We start from the raw sequence: 27,376 nt of genomic DNA on the forward strand, positions 1-27,376 counted from the left end.
ACCAATGAGAGAGTTGAGTGGTAAGGTCCAGACGACATGCTCAGAGGTTGGGCAAGGTGGAGTCAGCTTGTAGGGGAGCAGGAAAAAGTGGGTGAAGGGGAATATTTCATTGATGGGAAGACTGGAAGCCACATCGTGTACCTGCCTTCACTGTAAGGTGAGGACATGCCCATTCCTCAAATTTTGTCCTACTCATTCCACAGTTTATACACCTGGAGGATGAAACAGGGTCCTTTTGGGGAGTGGGGGAGGCAGGAGAGGGAAAGGAACACGCTTGAATTCAGAGGAAAAAAATTACACAGAAAAGCAGATGGGACACAGAGGCTTGTTTCTTTTTTCTCCTTGAATGGGAAGGGCTGGCTCAGACAGTAAAGCCGGAGAGATTGGAGTCTGTGCCCCAGCTCTTCCCCAGTCTGGTTGTGTGATCTTGGGGTAACACCTCCTTTCTCTGAATCTGTTTCTCAGTTGTAAATTTGGGACAATCTCCCTTATAAGGTCTTTTGTGATCTAGGGTGTAACTTCCTGGTCCCTGCCCCATAGCAAAGCATATGGGCCATCACTGGCCCATGATACCAGAAAGGAAAAATGATAACAACCAGCAACTGTTGAGGGTTTCCCATGTGCCGGGTATAACTTGACTGCTTTACACTACTATGTCAATTAATCCTCACTGCAACCCCATGAACATGCACAATTATTATCCCTCCTGCACAAAGCTGAGGCACAGAGAGGTTAAGGCATCTGCTCAAGGTCACACAGCTAGGGTTCTCATCCAGGGATGTTGGCTCCAGAATCTCTGCACTTTATCCCTACTCTGTAATTAATGCTCAAGTGTCTCAATAAAAATTAAGCAACAAACAATTCAAAAGGCTATCCATTCACCCATCCACCCAACCAAACCATCCATCCACCTATCCATCCAACCATCCACTCATCTATCTATCCATTCATCCACCCATCCATCCATCCATCCACCCAACCATCCACACATCCACCCAACTCTCTATCCATCCACCCAACCACCCATATATCCACCCATCCACTTATTTCTCCTTCCATCCACATCTGAGCCAGTCAACCAGCCATCAATCCACCCGTCAATCCGTCTATGTTCCTATCGGACTGTCTGTGTGGTTTCTGTATGTCTGTCTCTTTCTGTTTATCTGCCTGTGTCCCTCACATGCAGGAACTTGAGGCACAGGTTAAAGTGCAAAGTGACTACCTACTACCTCTAGAAGATGCTGCCACTTCCCTATCATATCCCATCAGCTCTCCTGTGAGAGCACCTGCCCCTTTTCTTGGGCAGACCCTGTACAGGCTGCAGGCTGTCCATGAGGACATTCCCTGGCCTTAGGGGATCCCTGGCCTGCAGTCACAGAAAGCCCATGTGTCCAGGAGTGAATGCCTCCAGGAGCAGCCCTCAATGAAAAGAGCTGGAAGTTGATGAATAATTATCGCAGCCTCCTTGTGCCCAGAGGGGGTGGGGAGGGAGTGAGTCTGGGTGTGTTCCCAGTGGATTCTCAGCCCACAGCGAGGCTGGGCCCCAGGTGCCCCTGGAACTGTCCACTCACTTGCCTACCCATCAGGTCTTTTCTCTTTCCTTGCCCACCCCCACTCCTCAGCGCTTCCTGGGATCATCTCCCAAACATGCTACTTGTGTCCAAATCCTTTCGCGAGTCTGCTTTTAGGGGATCACTGATTGCACCCATTCCTGTGCAAACTTCCTCCCAAACAGCTCCCAGGGATACAATGCCAAGATGGCAGCACACTGAGATTCCAGAACAAACCAACGTGTGGCTCAGGCCAAAGCTGCCCCATGGGTGGGGGTTGCTGAGTCTGACCCCTTCTAGGAGAACCACCTCCGTCTACTCCTGCATTGACTTTCTTACCCAGAACAGGCCTGGTCTTGTATCTGTAGATGGCCTGTGCCCAGCACAGACTCAGATAAACAGACAGGCTGAATGGACGCCAACACCTCAGTCATCCCACACCGCACATGAAAGCCATTTGGGATATTACTCCTCCAGATCCGTTGCCTCCCTGCTAGGTGGCACAGGACTCTGGGGTCAGCCTCCCTGGTTGTATCAGTGACCAGCTGTGTGACCTCGGCCAAGCTACTTGACCTCTCTGTGCCTTGGCTTCCTTAGGGGCAATGCTGTAACATGCACCCCTTAGGATTTTTCTGCGACTACATCAGGAAATGGACTGAAGCACTGGCCAGTTTCCCCTGGCCCCAGGTGTGTATGCAGGAGCTGTCGGCCAGGTGGCTGCACTTGCTCTTCTCTCTCACTTCCCACCTGTTGCAGCTTACTGCCTTCTGCCCCCCAGGGGCAGCTCCACTGGGTGCAAGCAAGCAGCAGCTTAGCAGGAGCTTTTTCACTTTGCTTGCCTGCTAAAAGCTCTTTCTTTTCCTCTCAGTGGTGGATTTTGCTTTCAGCATCTGGCAAACAGGGTAAAATGATAAACAAGGTGCTTCTGGAAAGCTGCATATGACTGACAATGAGTCATAATAGTTTATGACTAAACAAATTAAGTGGAACATAAGCCTTGCTGAGGAAACTTTTATGTGATTCCACTTAGTATTTCTAAAGCATCCCCAGAGTTCTGACCACACCAGGAGTTAAAACTAGGGCAGTCAGAAAAAGTAATGTACTAAAATAATTAACAGATAAGCCTGATGAATTTAACAAATGTTTCATCTCACTTGATTCTCTAACAGCTCTAGCAAGTTGCCACTATGATTCTCATTCCATTTAAAAGGACACCGAAGTTCAGAGATGTTTTTTGACTCACCCAGGTAACAGAGTCCATAAAGTGTGGAGCGAACATCTGAAGTCAGTTTTTAAAAAAATTATTAGTAGTAGTGTGAGATAAATATTCTATTTAATCATTACACATTAAATTCAATTTTATGAATAAGTAATGCATGCATATGGCTCCAATTTTTAAAAATGAAATAAAATACTATGGGTTACAGAGTTGTCTTCCCCTCCCTATACTCTCTCTGCTCAGAATCATCCTCCCACACATGGCTGACTACTTTTCTTACTGTTTGGTGGAAAAATATGTATTCCTATTTTTATACAACATAATACGGACACTGCCCACTGCTTTGTCCCTTAGCCTTTTTACTTATCAAGAGAGCTTGCAGGATTTCCGTATTAGCCCCTAAAGAATGCCCTCCTTCTCTGACAGCTGCTCGGCATCCTGTGGGGACATGCACCCTCATCTAACTAGTCTCCCAGTGCTAGCTGCTGGGAGAATCCAGGGCTCTAAAGCCCAGATGCCACACTCCATCTCCTCCTCGATGTCGTGGTTGTGAAAGGGATTTGTGAAGAGAAAAGCACTGCAAGGAGCTAAGGAATCACCATCCTCACTGTGCACTGGCCACAGGCAGGAAGATGAGACCACCCTAAGTGTAGACAATTTTGAGGTCATAGAGATGGGACTTGAGAAATCCCCTCACACTCCCAACGGACACCCAGCAGGGCCAAGGCGTCTTCCTCACGCGCCCTCAGTCTGTCTCGCTGTGTCCCCAGCAGCTGATGTGACGCCAAAACTGACTCTGTGCCAGAGCTGACGAGGGGCAACCTCTTAGCACTGGGGCTCACAGGCCATGCCCAGGCTCTCCGTGGGCATCACGGTCCTTCTGGACACCAGCTGCTCCTCCAGCCGTGCCTAGCAGCCCCCGCTTTGCCTCCCAGCTCAGCCAGACTGCGGCTGCATGGGGCCAGGTCGTGGGTTGACTTGTGTCCCTTCAAAAGAGCTGTCCAAGTACTGACGCTGTGAATGAGCCCTGGAAATGGGGCCGCTGCGGATGGAAATGGTTCAATTAAGATGAGGTCACACTGCAGTCAGGTGGGCCCTGGGGTCCTTAAAAGAAGGGCAGAAGAGACACCAGCTGCCACCAAGAGGAGAGCGCCCCGAGAAGACAGAGCTAAGGACGATGGCCATGTGGGGGTGCAGGCAAAGATTACAGCCACTGAGCCACAAGCCAAGGAATCTCAAGGACTACCGACAAACACCAGGAGCCAGAGACGGGGTGTGGGACAGAGTCTTCCCTGGAAAACAGCAGAGGGAACATGACCCTGACAACAGCTCGGTCAGACACCCAGCCCCAGAACTCTGAGACAATCAATTCCTGCTATTTTAAGCCACTGAGTTCACGGCAATCACAGAAATCCAAGACAGGCCATAAAACAAAAAGGCAACAAGGACCCTGGGCTCAGGCCTAGGTCTGCCAGCAATCCATCCTGTCTCCTTTCACCTCCCGGACTCAGTTTCTGCAACTGTGAAATGGGGACAGGAATGTTTGCCTTCCTGGGTTATTGGGAGAAGTCAATGAAATAATGTGTAGAAAATAATTCTCACTGTGCCTGGTGTTAGTAACTACTCAACATGGAGGAGTTGTTAAGGAGAAATTGCCATTTTGGTATGGGGAATGATAAGAAATGTAGAGCCCCTTACTGGCTCCCCTGGGGGTCCTGGTTTTCCATCTCTGCCCTCTTTGCCTTCTTCTCCCTGTAAGAGAAATGCAAATTGGTTTCCAGGTCCAAGATGATGAGAGGGAAGGGAAATGCAGACGCAGTTTCACTGTCTTTTTACCAAGCACACAGCAGCTACATGCACAGTTAGCAGCTAAGGGGGAGTTTCAACAGATGGAAGAATTGGTTTGATTTCCTGGTTCCTTCCAACACCGAGATCCTGGCTGTGGATCTCTGGTTTGCAGTGTCCGGCACACAGTGGGAAAGCAAGAAACTGCATTAGCATCAGCATTTCTGCTAGGTCCAAGGAAGCCCCAACTGGGCGTTTTTCATGAAGTCAAATTCTGCATGGGGGGGGGCCTCAGGTCTGGGCCTCCAGGATTGATGGTGGTGAGGAGGAGGGGAGGATGAGGTTGCTGGTAAAGACAAATAACATGCAGGAGAACACTTAGCTCACGAGGGGCTCAGTGAATGGCAGCAAAGGTTACGGCTGGGTTGCAGAAGGCCATGAACAGTTTATGTTTCTTTCCATGAAATTCCCCTACCCGTTGCCCACCCAGTGCTAGCCAGTCTTCTCCTCTAGCCAGGGCCTACAGTCCTTACATTTATCTAGGACATAGTGATTTCTTCAGGAGTCTCCGAAGATGAGAAAGTTAGTTCAGAATGATGGTTATACCAGGTTCCCATCCTGCCCCTGCCCCCACCCAGACCCAGGTCCTGGAGAGAGAAAGCAGCAAGGCAGACGGAAACCAAGTTAAATCAAGTCGGTTTGAATCCTGCTTGCCACCCAACAGGGAAGAGGGAAGAAAGTTCTATACGTCTTTGACCCTCCGAGTCTCATCTCCTAACTAGAGACAGTGAGCCTGCCTTGTACCATCACCGGTGGTTCAGCGTCTGTGCTTTGGCAACGCTTAGTGAAACCAGCACCGGTGAAGGGTGCCAGGACGCTGCTGTCCCTGCTGTCCCTACTGAAATCGTGCACTGTTCCCCACCAGAGCCTCTGACATCAGTGCCTTGGCGCTGGTTAGGGTCCCCTGTGACTAGTAATCTAAATACATTGACCAGCCCGGCCGCTGTCCCATAGCTCAACGTCCACCTGTAACTGTCTGTGAAGTCTGTGGCCAGCATAACTGAGACAACACCGGCCAGGTTGTATCGATCCTCTTTTCAATTCAAAGTTTGATTCAGAAACTATTTCCCCATGCATGGAAGCAGGAGGGAGGAGGGGCAAGAGAGCCAGGTAAACAGAAAGCAGTGCAGCAGGATGAAACGTGGCCAGGAGGGAGGTGAGTAAACTCAGGTAGGGGCTGGGGACCCCGGGGGGCTGTGCTCATGGGGCAGACACAATGGCCACCTAGAAGCAGCAGGAACACCACTTCAGAAAGGGTTGTAGAGGGCTGGATACATGGGCACCCACTGAACAATCCCAGAAATAATGTTGGCTTTCCTAGAGGGAAAGGCTGCCCCTTGCTAACTGTACATTGCTAACAATTCTTTTACTTCTCAGAGCCTCGGTTCCTTCTCCTTAAAGAAATTAGGAAAAATTACAGCCACTAGGCAGGGTGAGGATTTCACCATGCAACAAAGAAGTTACACATGCAACTCCAAAGCACAGGGCCTGGAGCAGAGTTGGTACCCAACACATGGCGATGGGTTGTTATTCCCAGGGAAGCTAAGGTTGGAGCCCCATAAATGCTGGCAAAAGCCACTGGGTCTTGCAGTCCTCACAGCTCCTAGCAGTGACTTCTTATAAATACCCCATCAGTATAAGTATATATGTTATTATATGTAAAGTTACTGAACATGTGATACCAGCATGGAAAATGGAAGATGTTTATGCTATTGCAAACAATAAAAACAATCAACAGATAGGCAGATGGATAAAAATATATAGATAGATGATAGACAGACTGACTGACATAGATAGAGAGTGTCTTAACAATCCATCCATCTATATATTTAGATATACATGAAAAGAGAGAGGGAAAAAAACAGATATTTAAATAAGTAAACAAAAACAAAAAATGTGCATGGAAGAAATAGACTAAGATCAACTGCACTGAAATTTTAATGGTAGTTGGCCTTTGCTGGTGATCATTTTTCTTCTAATTTTCTACAACACCCCAAAGTCCCGATGCCTGGCTTTAATAACGACGGAACATAGTTGTGTTTGCTCGCTTTGGCGACAGAGAAAGTGGAGGTTTCTTAAAAAGCCACTTACTGGGGTTCCAGGTAGTCCAGATGGGCCTTGGGGTCCTGGTGGACCTTCTTTCCCCTAGAAGATCCAAGACAGGAAAACACCATTAAATCTTTCTGCTGGGCTTTTCTGGAAGTAATAGATTCATGCAGAATGGCCTTTGTGAGATGGGAAGACTCTCTGCTCGGGTGGCAGCCTCACTGCTTCCCGCCCGCTGCCCCCCACCTCGATGGTGGGGTGCCCTACGGTGATCACGCCAGTGCATCTGCAGACAGGACTCGTTGGGCCGAATTGCACAGGCTTGGGGGAGACTAGAGATCGGAAGCCCTGGCGGGAAGAAGATATGGGGCTTTGGAGCCCACAAGACCTAGGACCTTTTGTCCCCAACTTCCTGACGCTCAGTTTCCCACCCATGCAACACAGGCGCTGCAAATGGAGGTGCTGTGTGCACAGGCGCCAATGCCGGTGGGAGCCGAGAAGGGGACGTGCATGACGGATGGTTAGTTTTCATCATCAGCTTGTCCAGAGGTTTCTAAGCTTTATACTGCCAGGGAATGCCTTCAGGATCCCTTTCCACCAAGAAATAGACCTTGTGTTTGAAAGACTGTTTACCAAATCGAATTGATTAACACTTCCTTTTCCATTTTATTCAACAAAGACATACATAACTGTCAACCAGAGCTTCTAAATCAGCAAGAGGTAATAGTGTTGCCACCTCTATCACAATGACCATTTTTAGAGCAACGTGAGTCTCTACCTCAAGGCTTTTGAGTTCCTGACCACTTCATAATCTGCCACTCCTGCTTCCTTTATGGTAAGATACTAATGCCAAGTTTTACATTCTAGTCCATATGCCGTACAAAATTAAGTATTCTTAAGGACTGTGATTTGGGCCTCTTAGAGGAAAAGTAAAAATAAAAACAAGTTGATATTTATTTCAGATTGATACAGATTTAATATGTTAACATATAAAAATGACCCAATCAGGGCACCCCAAACACACTTCCTTTATTAAGTACTAATTGAACTGAATATAAAACAATAAGAAAATGAAAGACATCAGTAATGAATGATTAACCTATTGAGAATTTTTTATTTTATAGAACCTTGGGCACTGATGACAAATGGACAATGTTTTAGGTTTTCTATTGGTTGTTAAACTTCATGTTGGGAAGTTATTCTTAATTGTTTAATAAAGTAGAAGGCTCTGTTTATGCATTTGCCTTGATAACACTTTGGCATAACCTGCATCTCTGTAATGTTATGTTGCATGACATTTGAGATTGCCCAGATATACTGCCATTTAGAACAATGCAAAATAATATCCTCATTTTTATAAAACTATATATATATATATAGCTTCCTCACATCATAACACCTGTAAACACTTAAACAACTGCAGAGGTTATTTTTGTCAATCTATATACTATTAATGGGATAAATTTTCAGTTATCATTAGGGATTTTCAAATATTGATGATGTAGTTTCCTGGGTATCTTCTTGGGTGCTTATTATTCCCAAAACCTTAGTATGGAAACACTAGTAATCTAGTATGGGGTCAGCAAACTCTGCCTGTCTTGTAAATAAAGTTTTATCAGCGCCCAGCTCCACACATTAGTTTATATGTCGTTTAGGGCTAATTTCAGCCACAGCAGAGTAACATAGTTGCATCAGAGACCATATGGCTCATAAAGCATCAACTTTTTACTTTTTGGTTCTCTACAGATAAAGTTTGCTGAGGCCTGAAGTAAGATGTTCTCTTTAATTTCAGGTGAAGAAGGCATAGTCACATAAGAATGCAGCAGATCCAGGACAAGCCTTGATCTCTTGACTCCCTGTCCAGTGCTCTTGCCACCAAAACTAGGCTTCCCTTGTGTTTAGAATCAATTCCTTCTGAGAGACTGGAAGCTAAAACACCATAGGTGCTGTCTTTCCCAACCTCCACCCACCCACCCCGTGATAAACCAGCCCTCCCTCCTCTCTGAAGGCCCAAGTCTGCCCTGCCGTGCGTCTCTGCTCCTTCTGTCCCCACCTGGTGACGTCAGGCTTACAAGAGTCAGTGTGCTTGTTCTTAAACCTGTGTGTCCAGTTGTTATTCACTATGGAAATTAAACTATTTATTTATTTATTCGGTTACCCAAGGACCTTTAGATGATAAAAGAAAAATAATTATCATGTTATGCAAATTAAGTTAGAACTCTGAAGATATCTGAAAAGTATGATCTGCTCACTCTCTTAACAGAGAACTATGAGATCGCTATACAAGTTTGAGGAACAACCTAACAATCTAGGATTCTACATTCATATTTTTTCACAGGTATCTTTATATTATCAAAAATTTTTGAAATAAAAGCAACAAATAGTAGGTGGATGGATATTATTTTACAAGTATAATGACATGGGACTCCAATCTGGGAAACCAAAATCAAAGTAAAGGCCTTCATCTTAGGTCAAAAAATTGACAAGGGAATGTATTTTAATGTGTTTTCATTCAAAAAAAAATTTGAAAATATTTTAATTTGTGTATATCTTTTTTACTATGCCCCTTTTCTAACTTTTTTTTTTTTTCCTTCCCCCTTTTAACCTACCAATCCTCACTGGGCTAAGATTTCCACTATATTCTGGTTTGATATTTGTGGTGAAGCATCAGGACCACGGACAGCTCCAGATACTCGCTCAATTTGCCAAGGGGGCCCCATGGCAGAATAAAAGCCTTATTTAATATGGTTTAATTCCTATGCATGTGATGATTTTACATCTGGGCTCCAGGTCTTATTCTCCTCAGACAAACAGTCCATTAGTTTTTATTGGAGAAATCTTCTGCTGTCTGAGAATCAATAAAGAGCTGCCGGCAATAAGTTTTATATTTCATTCATCCTGGGACTTCCAAGTGAGTTGCTTCAAAAGCACTGACAAGACGATGGTCATAAAAAGAACCAAGGAGTTACTTTTCAGCCTCAACATCCTCCCTGCCCTCCACCCCAACCACCCGGCACAAAGCAGAGCAGCGTGGAATAGCTGAATCGAGAGTTTTCAAATTGACTTAACTCCCAAGTGGGACATTCCTTTCCTGTATGATTTTGGACAAGTGACTTAACCCCATCGGGATTTGGCTTCCTTGTTTGAAGAAGAGGAAACTGTACCAGGTCTCTAAAGTGCCCCTGACCCTACAGTTCAAGCTACCAGGACAGGGTTTACCTCCTTGCCGGGGAGTCCTGGATTACAACACTGAGATTCCTGTAGACGGGGTTTGTGCTTGGATCAGAAATTCTTCACTTTGTGACCCTGAACTGGTCATTCCACTTTTCTTGTCTCCACTCTCCTTATTTATAAAATGGGGATAATGATATAGGACCTTTCTAACATTCAGGGCTGAAGTGTGGCAGGGGATGAAGGCAGGGGGAGAAGGCCGTCAGATGAGATATGGGACATTGATGTACTCCATACTTCTTTAAGTGTCATGCATATACTGGGTAGAGCACGGTGCTAGCTAAATTGAGGTTCACCCTTTGCTATATGGTATTGAAAGCAAGAGTCGTTATAGCAGCTTCAGGCAATAAAAGTAATTCTGATCATTGAGTTAAAACCTTTGGGTGCAGATGTCAGTCTCATCAATGGTGGTCATGTGACCTTGGCCTGTGACTTTCCCTTTCTGAACTTCACCCTCCTGTTCTGGACCAAGGGGATGACAGCAGCCACCTCCTTCCGAGGGTGCTGCTTGGTGCATCCTAAGGAGGCAGGGCTGGCCGACCCATGGGGGCAGAGTGAAGGCAGCTCCTCCACACAGGGACTCACCGGTGACCCCTGGATTCCCGGCGGTCCAGCAGCTCCTGCGGCTCCGTCTGCTCCCTAAAGAAGGCAAACAGAAAGCTAGCTTGTGTACCCAGGCAGAGCTCACGAGCACCCGCCTCTTTGCTCATGAAACAATGCATCGATCTTAACATTTTGTGCCCCTTCCAGTTGCCTGAACCATAAATATTCCAGAGTCGCCTCTGCTTTTCCCCAGCAAACTGGGCTATATTTCCAGGAGTTCAAAGATGTTGGGAGAACAGCAAGAACATTTCGGGGGAGGGGGGCAAAGCATTAACCTGTCAGTCAACCCCAAGATGGCAGTAAGTGATCTCACTTCAGAGTGGACATTTTTGGCTAAATATCAGGGACCATTTCAGGACAGAAGGCAAGAAACGAACAATGGATAAATCTTCCAGGGAGACTGGGAAGGCAATTGCTTGGGTGTGTTAATTCAGCCATGAAGAGATGCACGGATGGCTAAAGGGAGGAAGAGTTCTAGGGAGGTAAGTAGGCCGTGCAAAGCAAGCCCCAGGTGCTCTTCCACCACAGGGCCCGTGCACCTGCCCAGGTGTCCAGAAAGCTCACGCCCCGCCCCTCTTCCAAGGCTCGTATCAACTTCTCCACAGGGCATTTTCTGCCTACCTCAGACAAAATTGTAACTCCATGCCCCACTCCCCAAATGCTGCCACCACCTGTCCTCTTGTCTGCATTTATTTTTCTCCACAGCACTTGCTACCATCTCACAAAGTAGTAATTGTTGACTTATAATGTGTTTACTGTCTGTCTCCCTCTTCCACTCATGGAGGCAAAGATTTCACCTCTCCTGCCTCTGCTGGGAACTAGGACAGTGCCTGGGGCACAGTGGAAACTCAGTGTTTCTTGAATAATCAAATCAGTCTCTGGACTGAGTCACACATCTGCCTCTTACTAACATGCTATGTCACTTAAGGTCTCTAAGCCTCAGTTTCCTCACCAGTCCAAGGGTAGAAAGTGTTACTACCCTCCCCATAGGGAGGTGAGGAGTAAATGATGTGATGCTGACAACCTGCTTAGCAGAGTGCAGGAGCTCTGGTTAGGTGCATCACCCCCTCACTAGAGTTCCTGGGTCTGATTCCCGGTTCTGCCATTTATTGCTATATGGCCCTAGGCAAGTTACTTTATCCCTCTGTGTCCCAGTTTCTCTGTAAAATGAGGAAAAGGCAGATCCTATCTCATGTGGTTGTTTAGAGTATTAAATAAGTTAATACACATAGACAGTTGGCCAGCTCCAGAAGCAGGGTAAGGCTCTCCACAAATGTCCAACATTTTGTACACACTGATGATGGTGAGCTTTTTCTGCATACTTGTGTCTACTGCCCAGCCCAAGACCAGGGACACTGCAGATATTAACTAACTATGAGAAAACAAGCAAGCAAGTGCTCACTGTACTTTACTGATGCTTTTCCAGTACCTTCTGGTTGTTCTCCATATATTTAACTAGTGTCTACCTCGTGCCAGGGGCCGGTCAGGTTTTAGGGATACAGAAATGACTACGCCATGGTCTCTGACCTCAAAGAGACTTGATATAGCTGCAGGAGATGTGTCTTGTTTTGTATATGTGCCGAATTGCCTGGGAGCAGGATATGGTCTGATTTGACTCCACCTCCTCCACTCTGTAAGGTCTAGGAAAGAGTCTCAAAATAAAGGGGTATTGGTAGTATTATACAAATAGCCTAAGGTTCCTGCTTCCCTGCACACGGGCAGCTGCAGGGGGAAATTACACATCTAGTCCAAAGCTAAGGGAACAATGGAGTTGCTACTCCAAATCTTGATTCTTCTACAAAAATTTAGCAAAAGCTCCTGGCATCCTAGACCCTGGAAACTACCTAAGTTGAGTCAGATTCCCACCTGCAGGTTGGGAACAGGGAAAGAATTTTATCTGTAAGAAGGATGCTCACCGACCACCAGGACATAAACTCTAAAAAGAGAGGCCTCACCTCCCTGGTACCTGTTCCCGGCTACCTTGGACAGTGCCTGACTTACTAATAAGCACTCAAATAACCAGCACACAGATGACCAGGAGGGTTCGTTGATTTCCCATCCCAAGTTGCTCCCGCATGACGGGCTGCTGAGCCCGAGCCAGCAGCTGACTCAGTCTCCAGTCCCAAAGCCACTCAACAGTAGAGAGCATGACGCAAAGTAGATGCTGAGTGATCTGAAAGCTTCAGGAGACGGGTGAGCGGGTTTCTGATCGTGATTGTTTCTGAGCTTCAGATTCAGCACCTAACATGAGAATAATAAACTAGGAGCCACACTCTAAAGTGATCATAGCGTTCTCAGCTGCTGCAGTTCCCAATGAGGAGAGAACAGGGTTTCACTGGCATTGGAGACATGTTACAGGCTTTGGAACCACCAGGGGTGGTGGAGGGCAGCGGGGGGCAGGGGGGCTTTAACCTAATATTCACTTCCTGAGTCCCTCAGTGGTCAGGTTGCACAGGAAAACTAAAGGCATTGTGATATGAAATGTCTTATGAATGAACTGCTGTTCTTCTAATAAAATTAGTTCCCTCGTAAACGTCCCTCCCTGCTTATCACTACCGCCTCCCCCCCCTCCTCATCCTAGTGCTATCCCTGTCAGTTTGTCTTTTTGCTGATTGTTAACTACAAAATCCAATATCATAGGCAAGTGCAATGCAATTTATTAAGTGAAATTGTAAATCTTAAAAAAAATTCAGAATTCCCTGAAGCTGATGTAGATGATAGAGAATTGATCAGTTCCCTATAACTGCTTTCACAAAGGCTCACGGGCAGCGCTGGACCCACTCAGATCCGAGGCTGAGGCACCCACGAGGTCAGCCGCACTTGGTGGGGGCGGGATGAGTGGAAAATCAAATATTTACAGTGGGCTTTCAGAGAAACTGAGGAAGCTTTCAATACTCTTATAGATGATTTACCTTCTATGATTCTGCTGTAAAAATTAGACATGAAGTGATAGATGCTGTTTCATGCCCTCATATGACTATCAAAAAAATACATTTGAAACAACTTGATTCATTTTAAGAATTAATACAATTGAATTAGAAGTCAATTAGAAGTTGTTAAAAAGAAGATGAAGCAAGCTTAATTTCATGCATTTTAAACTGCACATTCCAAAATGAAGTCTTTTTCACTGGTATCTATGAGATGCTGCAATACTTGAAGTGGGCTCCTCTTGGTGGCCTTTAACCGGGACCAGGGGTCCTCTGCTTGCCAGGCTGGGGGACCAGGGCTCATGGGAAACCCACGGCAAATCCCAGGGGACTGGTCCTGGGTGGGTCAAGGACACCAATTGAAAGTATCTGTCGCCATGGCTACCCTTGATGGGCATGTGGGCAGCAATAGCAGGGGACAGCAAGCAGGGAGCCGCACGGCTACCCCACGGGCAGCCTAGAGAGGACAGAGTGAGGAAGCCAAGAAGGGCAGCCATCAGCACCAGGGCCACCGCTCTTGCAAGAGCAGAACATTCGCTCCAGGGAGGCCCATGAGGATAAATGGGTGATTATCAATGGTCATTGTTGTCACTATAATGACAAGTGCTTTAGAATAATAACAAATGAACTGTTCAAAATAATAAGAAATGATAATAATGTATAGTGTTATTATTATGTCTTTGATTACAGTAAATCCCAGAAAACCAAGGCTGACATATCGAGGAACTCCAAGGCCTCTCACCACGGGGCAGGTTCCTATGGAAGGGGAAAAGTTGCTTCTACATTCTTTGCTTGAAATGATCCCATGGCTTCCAACTGCTGAAAGTGGCCAGAAACAATTACGCAGGCCTGTCCACCCTGGCCACCGCCACCGGTTCCAGCAGCATTCTCTTTACACTGGCCCTCAAGGCTCCCCAAGTCCCCCCCGCCTCTCCCCGAGATGCCTCCACGACCTGCACCCTCTGATCCTCCCTGGGCACCTGCAGGTACCAGCCCGTCCCATGGCATAAAAGACAGGTGCACTGTGATGCCATCTCCAGTGAGTGTGCAAGTGTGGTCAAGGGTCAAGGCTGAAAGAAGCAGGAACTAAAAATGTTTACTTACCGGTGGCCCCGGGTCTCCTGGAGGCCCCATGAAACCTGGAACTCCAGGATGACCCTAGGAAAATACGGGGGCACTTCTTAAAAATGACATATAAAAAGCTTTTCACTTTGTGCAAATACCAAATGTCAGACAATGAGGTTAGAACAATCCAGAATTTAACTTCTCACACCAGTAACAAGTTTGGGTAGAGACACTAACAGCAAATGGACCTCTTTTTCATGTCTCGCTGGTGCTTCAAAAGGTTGAGAGCATATCTGGTCCTATCTATAAAAATACATATATCCTCAAAGTCGATTTGCCTCAATATAATGCGGGCTGGGGGGCAGGAGGAAAAGGTTGGGGATTTGGATGAGATAAGAACATCCACAATAGCTGCTGGCTGCTGTGGCTGGGTGGTGGGGGCATGACGGTTCATTTTAAACTCTCTTCTTTTTAGGTTAGAAATGTTCCATAACAGAAGCTTTAAAACAAATACATTCACACTCACAATGGAGATGGTTGGTTACGGCATCCATGCTACAGTAACATTACGGAGTTATTTTAAGAAAGAGATTCGGTTCTCCCTGGGAGGGCAGTCTATTTCAAATTGCACAGGGAAGTGAACCAAACAAGTTGTAATACAAAGTGTATGGCTTCTAAAATTAAGTTCTGTACAAAATGTTAAAAACAAACTCAAAAATGAAATGGTTTCCCTGCCCTCATCCTTCTCTACCTGCCCCTGGAAAACGCAATCTCTAACATTAAGGGTAGAGTTCATTGCCACTGACAATTCCTTCTTATAAAAATATCCAAACCTTCTTTTTTTTTTCCAAATGTGATGACAGATTTCAGCCGAGCATTGCATTCAAACCTCAGGCACCGCCCTCATCTCGCCACCTCTGGACCTGCTGCTCATGAGCCTCCCCTCCCCACTGAGCTGACGGTCCCCTGGGTCAGGGATTTGCCCATCGCTCACGCTGCATCTCACAGCCTGGCAGAGACCCTGGCACATGGGGCAGTTTTACAACGAGTACTGATGAGAGACCCAGAGGAGAGTGAGGAGAACAGGGGGAGGACAGTGAGGGAGGGGGAGGCAACGAAATTCACAGTGACTGTGGCGTCACAACAGCAGAAGGGCTGCTGCAGGCCACAGAGCTGAGCCTGTGCAGGGTCAGTGCTGGGCAGACCCTGGGGAGGGGAGAAGATACTGGGCACACCCAGGGAGGCCGTGCTCATCCCGAGAAAGAACAGCGTATCGTCGTCCTGTGAGCCATCCCACAACGCACCAGGAGGGTGGTCCAGCAGGGAGGGACGGGCACTAAGCAGAGAAAGTGGCTCCTTCACCAAGCACATGAGAGTCATACAATAAGCACTTGAGGATGATGGGCGGGCGGGAGGAAAGAAGGAGACATTTCCTAATGAAGACTCCCTTTTCAGTGCGCAAGAATCACTCAGGATAAGAGTCCAAAATAAAAGAAAAAGCTCTTCAGATAATTGTGGGCCGGTGAGGGGATGGGGAAGAATGACAATGAAACAGAAATATCAAGATAGAAACCATGAAAAGAAGAATCCCTACTGCAGGCAAAGAGACAAGGAATGAGGTTCTGAAATGGCAGAATGGAAGCTATGTTTGAGAAACAGCGAAGCTTCTTCAGGGGAACGGTTTGTTATTAATACATTGTTTTATTACCTGATCACCTTTCTGGCCCACCTCACCATCTGCGCCACGCTCTCCTTTACTTCCCTTGAAAGAAAATAAAAGAAAGAAGGAATGAAAGACAAGTCACTGGGAACTTTACTAGAAATCCACTGAGAAAGAAAACATGTTCACGCACGCGTTCATTCATCCATTCATTTTCTGACAGATACGTATGAAGTTACTCCTGGGCCAGGCGTGGTGAGAGCAGACAGAGACAGCACAGGCTGTGGGGCGGCTTAACTGTGTTGTGGGTACTGATGGGGGAGGGGGAGGGAGCGGGGGGTGAGGTGGGGGACGGCCGTGGTGAACCTCCTTTGTGTCAATCCCTGAGTCTAGATTTAACTGTAGGCACTGAAAACCACTGAAAGGATGAATGACTGGTCCTAGGTTTTAGAAGGGCTGTTCTGGCTGCCGGGCAGGGTGGGCTACAGGGTCAGCACTAGACAGAAGGATTCAGCTAGGAAGAGTCTGCGATGTTGCAGGTGTGCAGGAGAAAGCTGCTGAGTCCACACAGCATCCCTGGTCCCAGCCGAGGGTGTATGGGGCGAGAGAGATGAAGAAGGTGAGACGGTGGTGCATGGGGGGCCCTGCTGCACAGTGGGCTCCCCCCTTACTGGCTGTGGGGCCTTTGGGGAGTCACTGAAACTCTCAGTTGTCACTGCTTTATCCACAAAACAGGGATAATAATGATGCTTAGCCCCTGAAATGTTGGGAGAATACAATCAGATGAGACAACAGACCTCAGAACATAGTAAGAGCTCAATAAATATTAATTATAATTATTACTTTGTATTATTTTGTATTTGAATGCTAGCTTTGTCATTTACTAACTGTGTGTCATTGGACAAGGTGCTTCAACTTTCTGTTCCTTTATTTCTAAAATGGGGATGATAATAATAATAATAGTAAATTCATCATAGAGTTGTTGTGAGGATTCTATTACCTAATATGTACAAAGTACTCAGGCCAGGGATGGTCTCAGAGTTATTTTCAGTAGATATTAGTTATCATCTTCCTCCTCCTCATCACCATCACTGTCATCATCACCATTACCCATCATCACCACCATCATCATCAGCACCATCACTATCATCACCACCACCATCCTCCTCTCATCAACATCACTCTCATCACCACTATCATCGTCATTGTCATCGTACTATTACCATCATCACCATTTTCATCATCGTTGTCACTATCATCACCACCATCACCATCACTCATCACCACCACCATCCTCATTACCATCATCATCCTTGTCATCATTGTACTATCACCATGACCATCATCAGCATCACTGCCAATGTAGTCTTCACAATCGTCATCACCATTTTCAACATCATTGTCATTGTCACCATCATTGTCATCGTCATGATTGTCTTCATCAAAACAATTAGGATGTGCAATCTACCAAAAATATTTTTTTCTAGACTAACCCTGAAATAACATTCAAAGATTCCAAAATTTTAACTGTCACCTTGTTTTGTTTCTGCATTGCCAACAAATGTATCTTAGTAAAATGGCATTAAACAAAAATATTTCAGTTCCTTTAAATGAGTGCATTTTAATAAAATCAGTTCTTGGATCTGGTTCCAGGTCTGTCACCCCTTATCTCTACATCCCTGAGAAAATCACATCGCCTCTCTGCTCCTGCTTTGCTTGTCCAGTAAATAAGAGATGGAGGACAGGCCCTTCAGCTCCAGAACCCCTTGATTCTCTCATGGAAACGTCAATCCCAGCCCTCTCCCCCCTAGACTGCTCTATGGCATCAGCAGTTCATGGCAACCCCATTATTACACCCCCTCCCTGTGTGAGCTAATGCCTGTAAAGTACCAAATTCCATTGTTCAGAGAAGGGAAAAAATGGGTTCAGAGAGGAAAAGTATTTGTTTTCCTGTAATTATTTCTACTGTTTCTAAATCTAGAAAGCCAGCACAGAGTGTCCGCAGGCCGCTTCGTAATCTCAGTGAAAAGAAGTGACATGGAAGAGCATACCGCCTCCCTGACACCTGGGACAACTGCCTTAGAGGTAAATGGTTTCCATCCCAACTCCACCTCCAGTCTGGGCTCAGAGTGGTTTCAACTCTCCTTTCACAATGAAACTGTCAGCAGCTCAGGGATCTCCTCAATTTCCCCTTACCCTTCCCTGCTGCAGCCGGGGATCAAAGCAAACACACACTAACCCCAACCCCACAGAGCCCCTACTGTGTGCTGAGTACTCAGCCAGGCCTCTCCATGTGGGATCCCATTTCATATATTTATTTCTTCGTTGGTTTATATTATATCCTGTGCAGATCCAAAAAGTATTTAATATGTTGACATTATCTCATTTATCTAGTAAGGCTACCCTGTGTGGCAGGGATCATCATCACTGTGAATAGATAAGGAATCTGAAGATCAGAGAGGCAAAGTCACCTGGCTGACGTCACACAGCCAATAGGAAGCAAGGTCTGGAATCTAATGCAGATGTGTGTCTGATTATCAAGAAACCAAGCTGCCTCCCCTCCCAAGTTGCTCTCCTGGTTATTTTCCTAGGCCAGGATACGCTGTCCCACTGGTATAATGTCAACAGCAGTGTGTTTATTTATAGTCAAGATACTTGGGTTCACCCATGCCGATCATGCACCAGACGACTTTCTAGGACTTGGGGGTATTACAGTCAACAACACAGTTGAAGGCTCCTGCCCACCTGGGGTCCCTGCCCCATGGGTGTTACCAGTTCATCACCTTACTCGTTCAGCTCTCTTAGAAGATGTTTACTGAAAAGCCATCAGGTGCCAAGCACAGCATTTGGCCTTGGGAACAAATGTGACAGTTATTTAGAGGTTACATTTGTACCAGGGGCTGCTTTAAGATATCGGCCTTTGTAAAACCACTGAATGCATCATTTTCTCAAGGGGTTTACAAACTGATGGCAGCAGGGCCTAAACTCCTTTTATGCAAATTGATACATCTCTGCTACTCTCAGAATGAGTCCAGCCCTTATACTTCTTTTTTTTTTTAATTAGGGAAGTTGTGGGTTAACCAAAGACTCATGCATAAAGTACAGGATTCCCACATACCACCCTGTTGTTAACACCTTGCATTGGTGTGGTTCCTTTGCTATCTGGCCTTATACTTTTGCAAGCTGTTTCTCTGCCTGTTTTCCACCGAAGCCTGGCAATGCCCTGCCCGTCCTTCCAAGCCAACGGAAATCCTGCCTCCTCCAGGTGATCTCACAGGTCACCTCCCCACCCAGGTATTATTTTTTAAAGTCATTGACCCTTCTGATGATATTTTATAGTTGATATTAATTCAACTAGAGCAACAATTAGGACCACTGTCTAATAGTTACCGTGTACTGACCGCTTCTTCCATGCTGGGCACCAGGCTTGGTGCTCTGTAATTGTGACCCTGGCAATGCTCACATCCTCTCTGAGAGGTGGGCCATGTGGTTCTTCTTTAAAGGGAGAGATCTGAGGCTCAGGGAAGTTCAGCAAATTTTCCAAGTTCTCTGGTTAGTGAGCAAAACTCACTCAGCTCAGAGGCAGAGCCAGTATGTGCGGGACACTGATTACGTGCTTCAACTTGGCGGGCCTGGGCTGGGGGACCTGATCAGCCCCTGGGGAGGGTGGTGGGCACGGGCGACAGCGCCCTCCGCAGCCCCCCGGGCCTGGGAAAGTGAGGCCGGAGGCAGGCCCCATTTCCTCACCCAAAATACCACTGCTAGGGGAGGCTTGCCGGAGGGAACCGCCTTTTCCCCACCCCCTTATCTTGCCCGGACACTCCCCGTTGCCAGTGCAACTCCCATCACCACCAGTGTGCATACATTGTTGCCAGACACCGTTACCGGAGCAACTCTCGCCCCTTTTCAATCAACCTCCGCGCCCTCTCAGAACCAATCCAAGCCTTTAACCTCTACAGCTACCCCGCCCTCTAGACCGCCCGTTATAAGCTTGTACTCTCCCCTAATAAACTCTCTCTCTCTTGGCTTCTTCACCCTAAAAGAACCGTGTCCCGCCTGTTCCTTTCTCGCCGCCCTCCATACTTTGCACGCCACCTCGCCGGGGACCTGGCCAAGTCCCCCGCCTCGCCCTCGCCTCCGGGAAAGAGCCCCCGCCGCCGGTACCCTCCGAGCAATCCTGGGAGCCTAGGATTTAGCAACCGGCCGCCACCCCCCCCCCCAGACGAATCAACTGCGACCGCAAGTATGGGGAGCCACGTCTTCCAAATCCCAGGCCTGCAGCCATGGCTCCTGATGGTCTCCAACCTTGGTTGGAATTTCTGAGTGTCGCCAGCATTTAGGGCTTTCTTCCCCATCACAGCATTAGGCCCAGGCAGGCATGACTCTTAGATGGCATCTCTGAACCTCCTAATTTGGAAGGAAACTGTCTGAGAGCATGCTTAGTAAGGATCTTTCCGGATTGAAGCAATGACAGGCAGGAAGAGATTTCTGGCCTTGGAGAGAGTGCGGTATAAATGGCTCTGGGTTACCTTCTGGGGAGAAAGGAATTTGCAGGGCTCTTCCCAGTGCTAAATGTAGCAGAGGAGGCCGAGTTTCTGACTCTCCAGAATTGTCCAGAATCTCCAAGTAAGGGCTCCTCATCTGGGCGTCTCTAGGTCCAGAATGGGGCCCCTTTGGGACTCGTTAGTGGATGAGAAGGAAATAACACATTTTCATGGGAGATAGACCAAGGGGCATTTATAGCGTGGAAGAGGCTTTCAGATCTGACTCCGCAGAAACCCACGCTCCCGGGTCACTCAAGCATTGCCATCTTGCTCCTTCCTCCCCCTTTGCATGCATCGTCCCTGCAGCCAACAGGCTCAGCCCCCTTTCTGTAAAGTCCATGTTTCACATGGTGTGAACACTGTAGCATGGAGCTCTGTCACCTCCAAGGGCCCAGCCATCCAGGAGAGAAGCTGCAAATCTGCAAGGCAAATCTTGGGGAAGCATGTTCCCAGCTCCCCAATCCCAACTGCAGCAGACCAGCACCCTAAGGCCCCTGGCTGTGCACATGGCCAACAGATAGCAGCAGCCGCTACTAATCCTCATAAGGACTCTGCCTCACGGAGCATGTTGTTTGCAAATTAATCATTGTGTCTGCAGGTCTAGCAGAGATCCTGTTTGATGAGTGAAGCTGAGCTGAAAAGAAATGAAACAGGCCTCTGTCTATTTTCTGGAGAGTGGCATGGAATGAATGAAGAGCAGACAGGCTGGGGTCTGAGGGCAAGAGTCAAAGCGGGCAGGCAGGCCCTCAGATGACACATTTCACTCCCCTGTGACGCATTTTTCCACCCATCAGCGAGGATAAAGGGCAGCTACTAGTTTCCAAGGCTGCTGAAAGCAGATACTATGCAATGGGTTGACTTTAAACAGTGGGAATTTATTAGCTTACAGTTTGGAGGCTGAGAAAAATGTCCAAATCAAGGCATCATCAAAGCAATGCTTTCTTCCCGAAGACAGGCTGCCGGCGATTCTCGGCTCCTCTGCCACATGGCAGCACCTGCTGGGCTCTCCCTTCTTTCTGGGCTTTGCTGCTTTCAGCTTTTTGTTCCCATAATTTTTTCTCTCTCTCTGTATTCATCCCATTTATAAAGGACTCCAGTAAGAGGATTAAGACCCACCCTGAATGAGTGGGTCACATCTTAACTGACAACCCAGAGGCAATAGCCTCTTCAAGAACATCAACCAGATGTGTCCCCTTGTCCCATAATGTCAACACCTCTTTTCAACACAAACAGGTTACGGTGGTCACTGCCTAGACATCCCTGAAGATCGGGAAAGTGATTAAACTAGAGGAAGGGGAAGCAACAGGCAAGATGGAATTGAACAAAGGATTATGAATACTGAATCTCTATAAAATTTTCTTTCTCTTAGTTGCTAGGGTATTAGAATAGCTGGAAGGAAAGAACTGAAATGGTGTAACTGTAACCTATAGCATCCTTTGAAATTTGCTCTATAGCTATCTGTTAAATTGTAATTTGAAAGTTATCACCTTTTTGTATTTATGTTCTATCTCACAAGAAGGAAATAACTGAAACTGTGGAACTGTAACCCATAACATTCTTTGAAATTTGCTCTCTAATTACTTGTTAAATTACACTTGGTGATAAAGTTATCACTTCTATGTATAAATGCTATATTCCACAATAAAAAATATGATTAAAAAAAAGTCATACTTAAAATGCGTCCACAGCCACGGGAATGGATTAACTTTAATAACATGCTTTTTGGGGATACACACAGCTTCAAACCACCACCCAGGGGCAAAAGTGGACATGGTGTAGACATGGTTTCCCCACTGGGAGCTGTCATGGGTGCTGGTGCTGGTGTTAGTGTTACTAGGAGTAAAGCACGACACTAACTAGTCCTGTGGTTGGACTAGCAGGGATCAGTCTCAGCTACGGCACCTAGCTTTGGTATTTTATCTTGCTAAACCATAGTTTTCTCAACTGCAAAGTGGGGACAATAGGGAAGGATATCGTAAAGCATCTAACGTACCCCTTGGCACTTAGAACACTCAGTACACCCCCCATACCCACAGCCAGCAAACCCCTGGTGGGTTTATTCTGCAGGGTGGACCCCAGACCTCAAGAATTACTCAAAGTCACCATCAAGTATTCCAAAGGGGAGAAGCTAGGACCCCATCTTTCAAATGCCATGCTTTCTTCTGTTCTTTTTCTTGATGGGAGCTTTCTTCAGCTCCCTCTGAATATTCAGAGGAATAAAGCCCCATTTGAAATGAATAATAAAGGAACAAAGGCAGAGCCATTATCCCAAAACATCAGCACTTCAGGCAGGGGTGGGCAGAGAGAGGAAACAGTCTGTACTTGTGGAGGAAAAACTCCTTATCTGTCTAATTGATTTGCTTTTGTTTCTCTGAATAAATGTCATTTCTCAGCAGAGGCTGTGCCTCCCTCAGCACTGGGAGACGGGTACCAGGGGTTACTTAAGGCTGAGCTGAAATTACAGTCCTGCTGCAGGGCTCTGAGGCTGGGAGACACTGAGGCATCCCAAGGTGACACCGACCCCCAGAAAACTGTGGCGTTCCGGGATGGGCTTTTCCGTCACAAGGCAATGCACGTGGTGGTGGCGTCTTCTTTCTCTTCCAGGTTCTGCTAACTTCCAGCTTCTTCCTCTGGCTTTCTGTCTTCTGTTGGTCTGTGTGAATGTCATTGTGTATAAAGGACTCCAGTAATCCAGGTTAGCGCCCAACCCGATTCCGTGGCACCACACCTGAACAGCAAACACCTTCAGAAGCGCCTATTTACAACGGGTCCACATCCCCCGAAAGCGGATGAAGGCCATGAGCGTGTCCAAGCTGGGGTCCACAGTTCAAACATGGCCTTCCAACTGCACGAGGCCCTGAGATTGCAGTTCCCAAAGTGCGGGGCTTGGCAGAGTCTACGGCTAACCACTAGACATCTTAACCCGCCAGCCAGGCTGGGGGATCTGGACGTGTCCATCCTGACATGCTATGGGCCCAGGGCCTTGTGGTCACCTCACAATGTTTTTGTTGATGTTTTATTGCCTCCTTTTTGGCAGTAGCATCCCTTGACAGAGCAGAGTGAAGGCTGAGGCAAGTGATGTTCTTGCAACATGTAAGGGGTGCCAAAAACTCAGGAACCAAGATATCTCAATGCACTATTTAAAAAGTCAAAAGTAATGACAAACAAAAATCCAAGATGGACAAATATCAACGGGGCTACTTAGGGTGAGGGGAAGGAGGGGAGTTGGGCAAGTACAGGATCAGGTCCTACCTGTATTTAAAAAGTTGACATTTTATTCCTCATGGATCTACCGCATTACTTGTGAAGTTTTAAAATACTGCCTTAAAATATTGTGAAGTTTTAAAATATTGCCTTAAAATTACTGGGGTTTGGGCCACCTTCTTACTCGCATCCTGGGTGACCCTTGGGATTGAAAGGGCAGTGAGAGCGGATGTTGACTGAGGGCTACAGCGAACCAGGTGCTGACGGTATTTTATGAATAGTCACCACCCCCATGAGCCTGCGAAGTTGCTGCTCTTATACTCCCTGGTTTACAATTAGGAGACGGAAGGGCAGAGAGGTTAAGAAACTGTACCAAGAGGACATGGCCAAGGTGGGTGTGCCGGTTTGAATGTATTATGTCCCCCAAAACACCATTATCTCTGATGTAATCTTGCGTGGGCAGAAGTATCAGTGTTGATTAGACTGTAATTCTTTGAGTGTTTCCATGGAAATGTTCCCCACCCAACTGTGGGTGATGACTCTGATTAGATAATTTCCATAGAGATGTGGCCCCACCATTGAGCGTGGGCCTTAATTAGTTTACTGGAGCACTATATAAGCTCAGACAGAAGGAGCGAGCTTGCTACAGCCAAGAGGGACAGAAACCAGAACTTAGAGAAGTCACCAGCCATGTGCCTTCCCAGCTGGCAGAGGTTTTCCCACGCCATTGGCCATCCTCCAGTGAAGGTACCTGATTGTTAATGCGTTACCTTGGACACTTTATGGCCTTAGGACTGCGACTGTGTAAACAACTAAACCCCCTTTGTGAAAGCCAATCCATTTCTGGTGTTTTGCAGAAAGGCAGCATTAACAAACTAGAACAGTGGGATTCCAAACCCACGACCTGGCCCTGGAGCTCTCCTAATGCCAGCCCAGGCCGCCTCTGCCATCAGATGAGATAATGTTGAGTTGGGCCACAGGAAGAGATCCAGTGGAAGGCTCATCCCTGAGAGGTGGGGACAGCACAGCTTGCAGCAGCATGGAGGCTGCAGGGGATGGTCGGGGGAGCCCCCCCAGCCCCCCAGGGTGCACCAGTGACAGGAGGAGAACAAGGGTGTGAGTGTCAGCCGACCCCCTCACAGCCCCCGCCAGCCTCCTGCAGTCTGTTCTTGGAACGAAACACAACCACCACCGGTGCAAATGCCCCTGGCCCTGGAACACTCATCTGGACAGCCAAAGCCTGTTCCGTGGCCGAGAACACATCCTTCCCTCCCAGGCCGGTGTCTCTGGCTTTGTGAAACCACAGAGATGGCTCAATCATTAACACTGAGAACAATTAAACTCCTGGATGTGCTTATATAACACTTTCCCAATAATAGTTTTCAATTGACTGGATTCTCTTTATGCAGTATACCATTCAATTCAACTTATCCTTATCACTAGCGGGTGGTGAATTTTAGGCCCAGAGAGGTCAAGGACCTTGCCCAGGGCCACACAGCTTGGAAGACTCAACTCGAGGCTGGGACTCAAAGCCGCCCGGAGCCAAAGCTCATGTCTTAACCGGTAAGTGTCACACATTCCAATCCCTAAGCTTATTTCATACTTTTCAACCACTCAGGTATTTGTGGACAAGCAACCTGAGGCTCAACAGGTTAAGGTGACTCGACCAAGGTCACTAAGGCGTGTGACATGATTAGACCGTGAACATGGGGCTTCTCATTTTAAAGGCAAGGTTCTTTCATGCTGGATATCACTCTTCCGCCAATGCCTGTGAACCAGTGCAATGAGCAGAATGGGCACACGTAGACATTCCTGAAGTCTCACTGACCTGTGGGCCTGCGATTCCTGGGGGCCCTGGGAGGCCTCGGGGCCCAGCATCGCCCTGTAGCAGAGACAAAGAGAAAATCAAGAATGCATGTCTGGAGGCCATACCCAGCGTGGCTGCCAAGCCGCCCCACATGCGCATCTATCTGCTGATCTCCCAGTGGAAGTTCCCCCCAACATGTGCGAGCAAAGGCTGTAGTAGGCAAGCGGTGGTACCGACTGTGATTGTGCATTCAGGGGCACAACCACAGCTAACAGGATCAGCAGGCGTGGCAGCCACGTCCAGGGCAGCCCAGTGGCCCTGCCTCCAACCTCACACTGCCGGGCAGTGCCTCCCCGTTTGCGCCGGGGCTGGTGTCTGTGATCAGCACACTATGGCAGAAGAAATGGTGTGTCACCTCTCAGACCAGGGTACAAAACTGTGGCTTCTGCCTGGAAGCACCTGTCTGTCTGTCTGTCTACCTATCTCTCTCTCTGTATCAGACTGCACGTTCAGGGAAGCCAGCTGCCACGTCTCAAGCTCACTCAGGCAGCCCCGTGGAGAGGCCCACATGGTGTGCAGTTGACAGCCAGGGAGGGGACCCGCCACCAGCCTAACCTGGAGATGACGCAGCCCCCGCTGACAGCTCGAGGGCCACCTCCTGAGAGACCCCGAGCTGGGACCTCCCAGGTAATCCACTCCCAGATTCCTGCCCCTCAGAAATCGTGAGATGATCAATGATTGTTGTTTCCAGCCAGTTTTAGAGCAATTCATAATGTAGTGATAGATAAATACAGCTGAGCAGAGAGGGAAGGCCTCTTATAATAAGAGAAAAAAGGTCTGAATTACAGAGCATCTAATTATATATATTTTATAGATATGCCTTATAATTCAGACTTTTTATTCACATGTGTATATATATTCACACACAGACGTGTGCATATACACACATGCATATATGTATCACACACTGCACATGCCCTGTGACTACTTCATAAGGATCAAAGGCAGAAGAGAGAAGGAGGGTGGAAGAGAGGAAGGGAATAAGGAAGAAAGGAAAAAGGATGAATGAATGACTACAGTTTCTAGACATCAGAAAGCATTGGAATGTTGTAGTCAACATTTTCTCAAAATGACAAAGGCCCATCAGTGCCCAGTTCTCACCATTTCCACAGCTGTGCTCCCTCAACCCACGTCTCCCTGGATATCACTAACCCCTCAAAGTCTGAACACCTTGGGAGGGCTACTGTTGGGATCTCTGGGTTTGTACACTTCATTGTCATGATAAAGACTAAGTTTTCCCTTTTCTTCTTACCTTTTTCCCTTCTGTGCCTTCTCTTCCTGGTTTTCCCGGGAGACCTTTGTCCCCTTTAAAACCTGGCAGCCCAGGGAGGCCTGGGGGACCGGGAGGACAGTCGTTGCACACGTCCTGAGAGAGAGAGAGAGAGAGAGAGAGAGAAATCCTGTGTATGAATCAATGAGAGGCTTGTAAAGCAAAGGGAGCCCATATTACTTGCCTCTCTGGACAGGAGGATGCCAGCAAATGACAGCAAAGCAAACAGGTGAGTTGTCTTTGCTCTGATACTTTTGTGTCAATCTTTGTATTCTTACAACCTTAACTGAAAGTCAGATGTCAGCCCTGAGACACCAGGATCAGTACCTCATTCCCCTCCTACTT

The 27,376-nt window shown here is 47.3% G+C and overlaps 1 protein-coding gene across 3 annotated transcripts in view; it reads right to left on the reverse strand.

Moving 5' to 3' along the window:
• The window catches only part of COL22A1 (collagen type XXII alpha 1 chain), a 299,863-nt gene that overhangs the window by 35,830 nt on the left and 236,657 nt on the right, over positions 1 to 27,376 (reverse strand). For all 3 annotated transcript variants that reach the window (XM_037803432.1, XM_037803433.1, XM_037803431.1), the window contains 7 exons: positions 27,014 to 27,127; positions 25,723 to 25,776; positions 16,195 to 16,248; positions 14,526 to 14,579; positions 10,477 to 10,530; positions 6,706 to 6,759; positions 4,468 to 4,521 (listed from right to left, as the gene is read on the reverse strand). In XM_037803432.1, the coding sequence (XP_037659360.1) occupies positions 4,468 to 4,521; positions 6,706 to 6,759; positions 10,477 to 10,530; positions 14,526 to 14,579; positions 16,195 to 16,248; positions 25,723 to 25,776; positions 27,014 to 27,127 (438 nt within the window). The remainder of the gene's footprint in view (positions 1 to 4,467; positions 4,522 to 6,705; positions 6,760 to 10,476; positions 10,531 to 14,525; positions 14,580 to 16,194; positions 16,249 to 25,722; positions 25,777 to 27,013; positions 27,128 to 27,376) is intronic.

The sequence above is a fragment of the Choloepus didactylus genome, chromosome 14 (assembly GCF_015220235.1).
Source record: "Choloepus didactylus isolate mChoDid1 chromosome 14, mChoDid1.pri, whole genome shotgun sequence".
Lineage (NCBI taxonomy): Eukaryota > Metazoa > Chordata > Mammalia > Pilosa > Megalonychidae > Choloepus > Choloepus didactylus.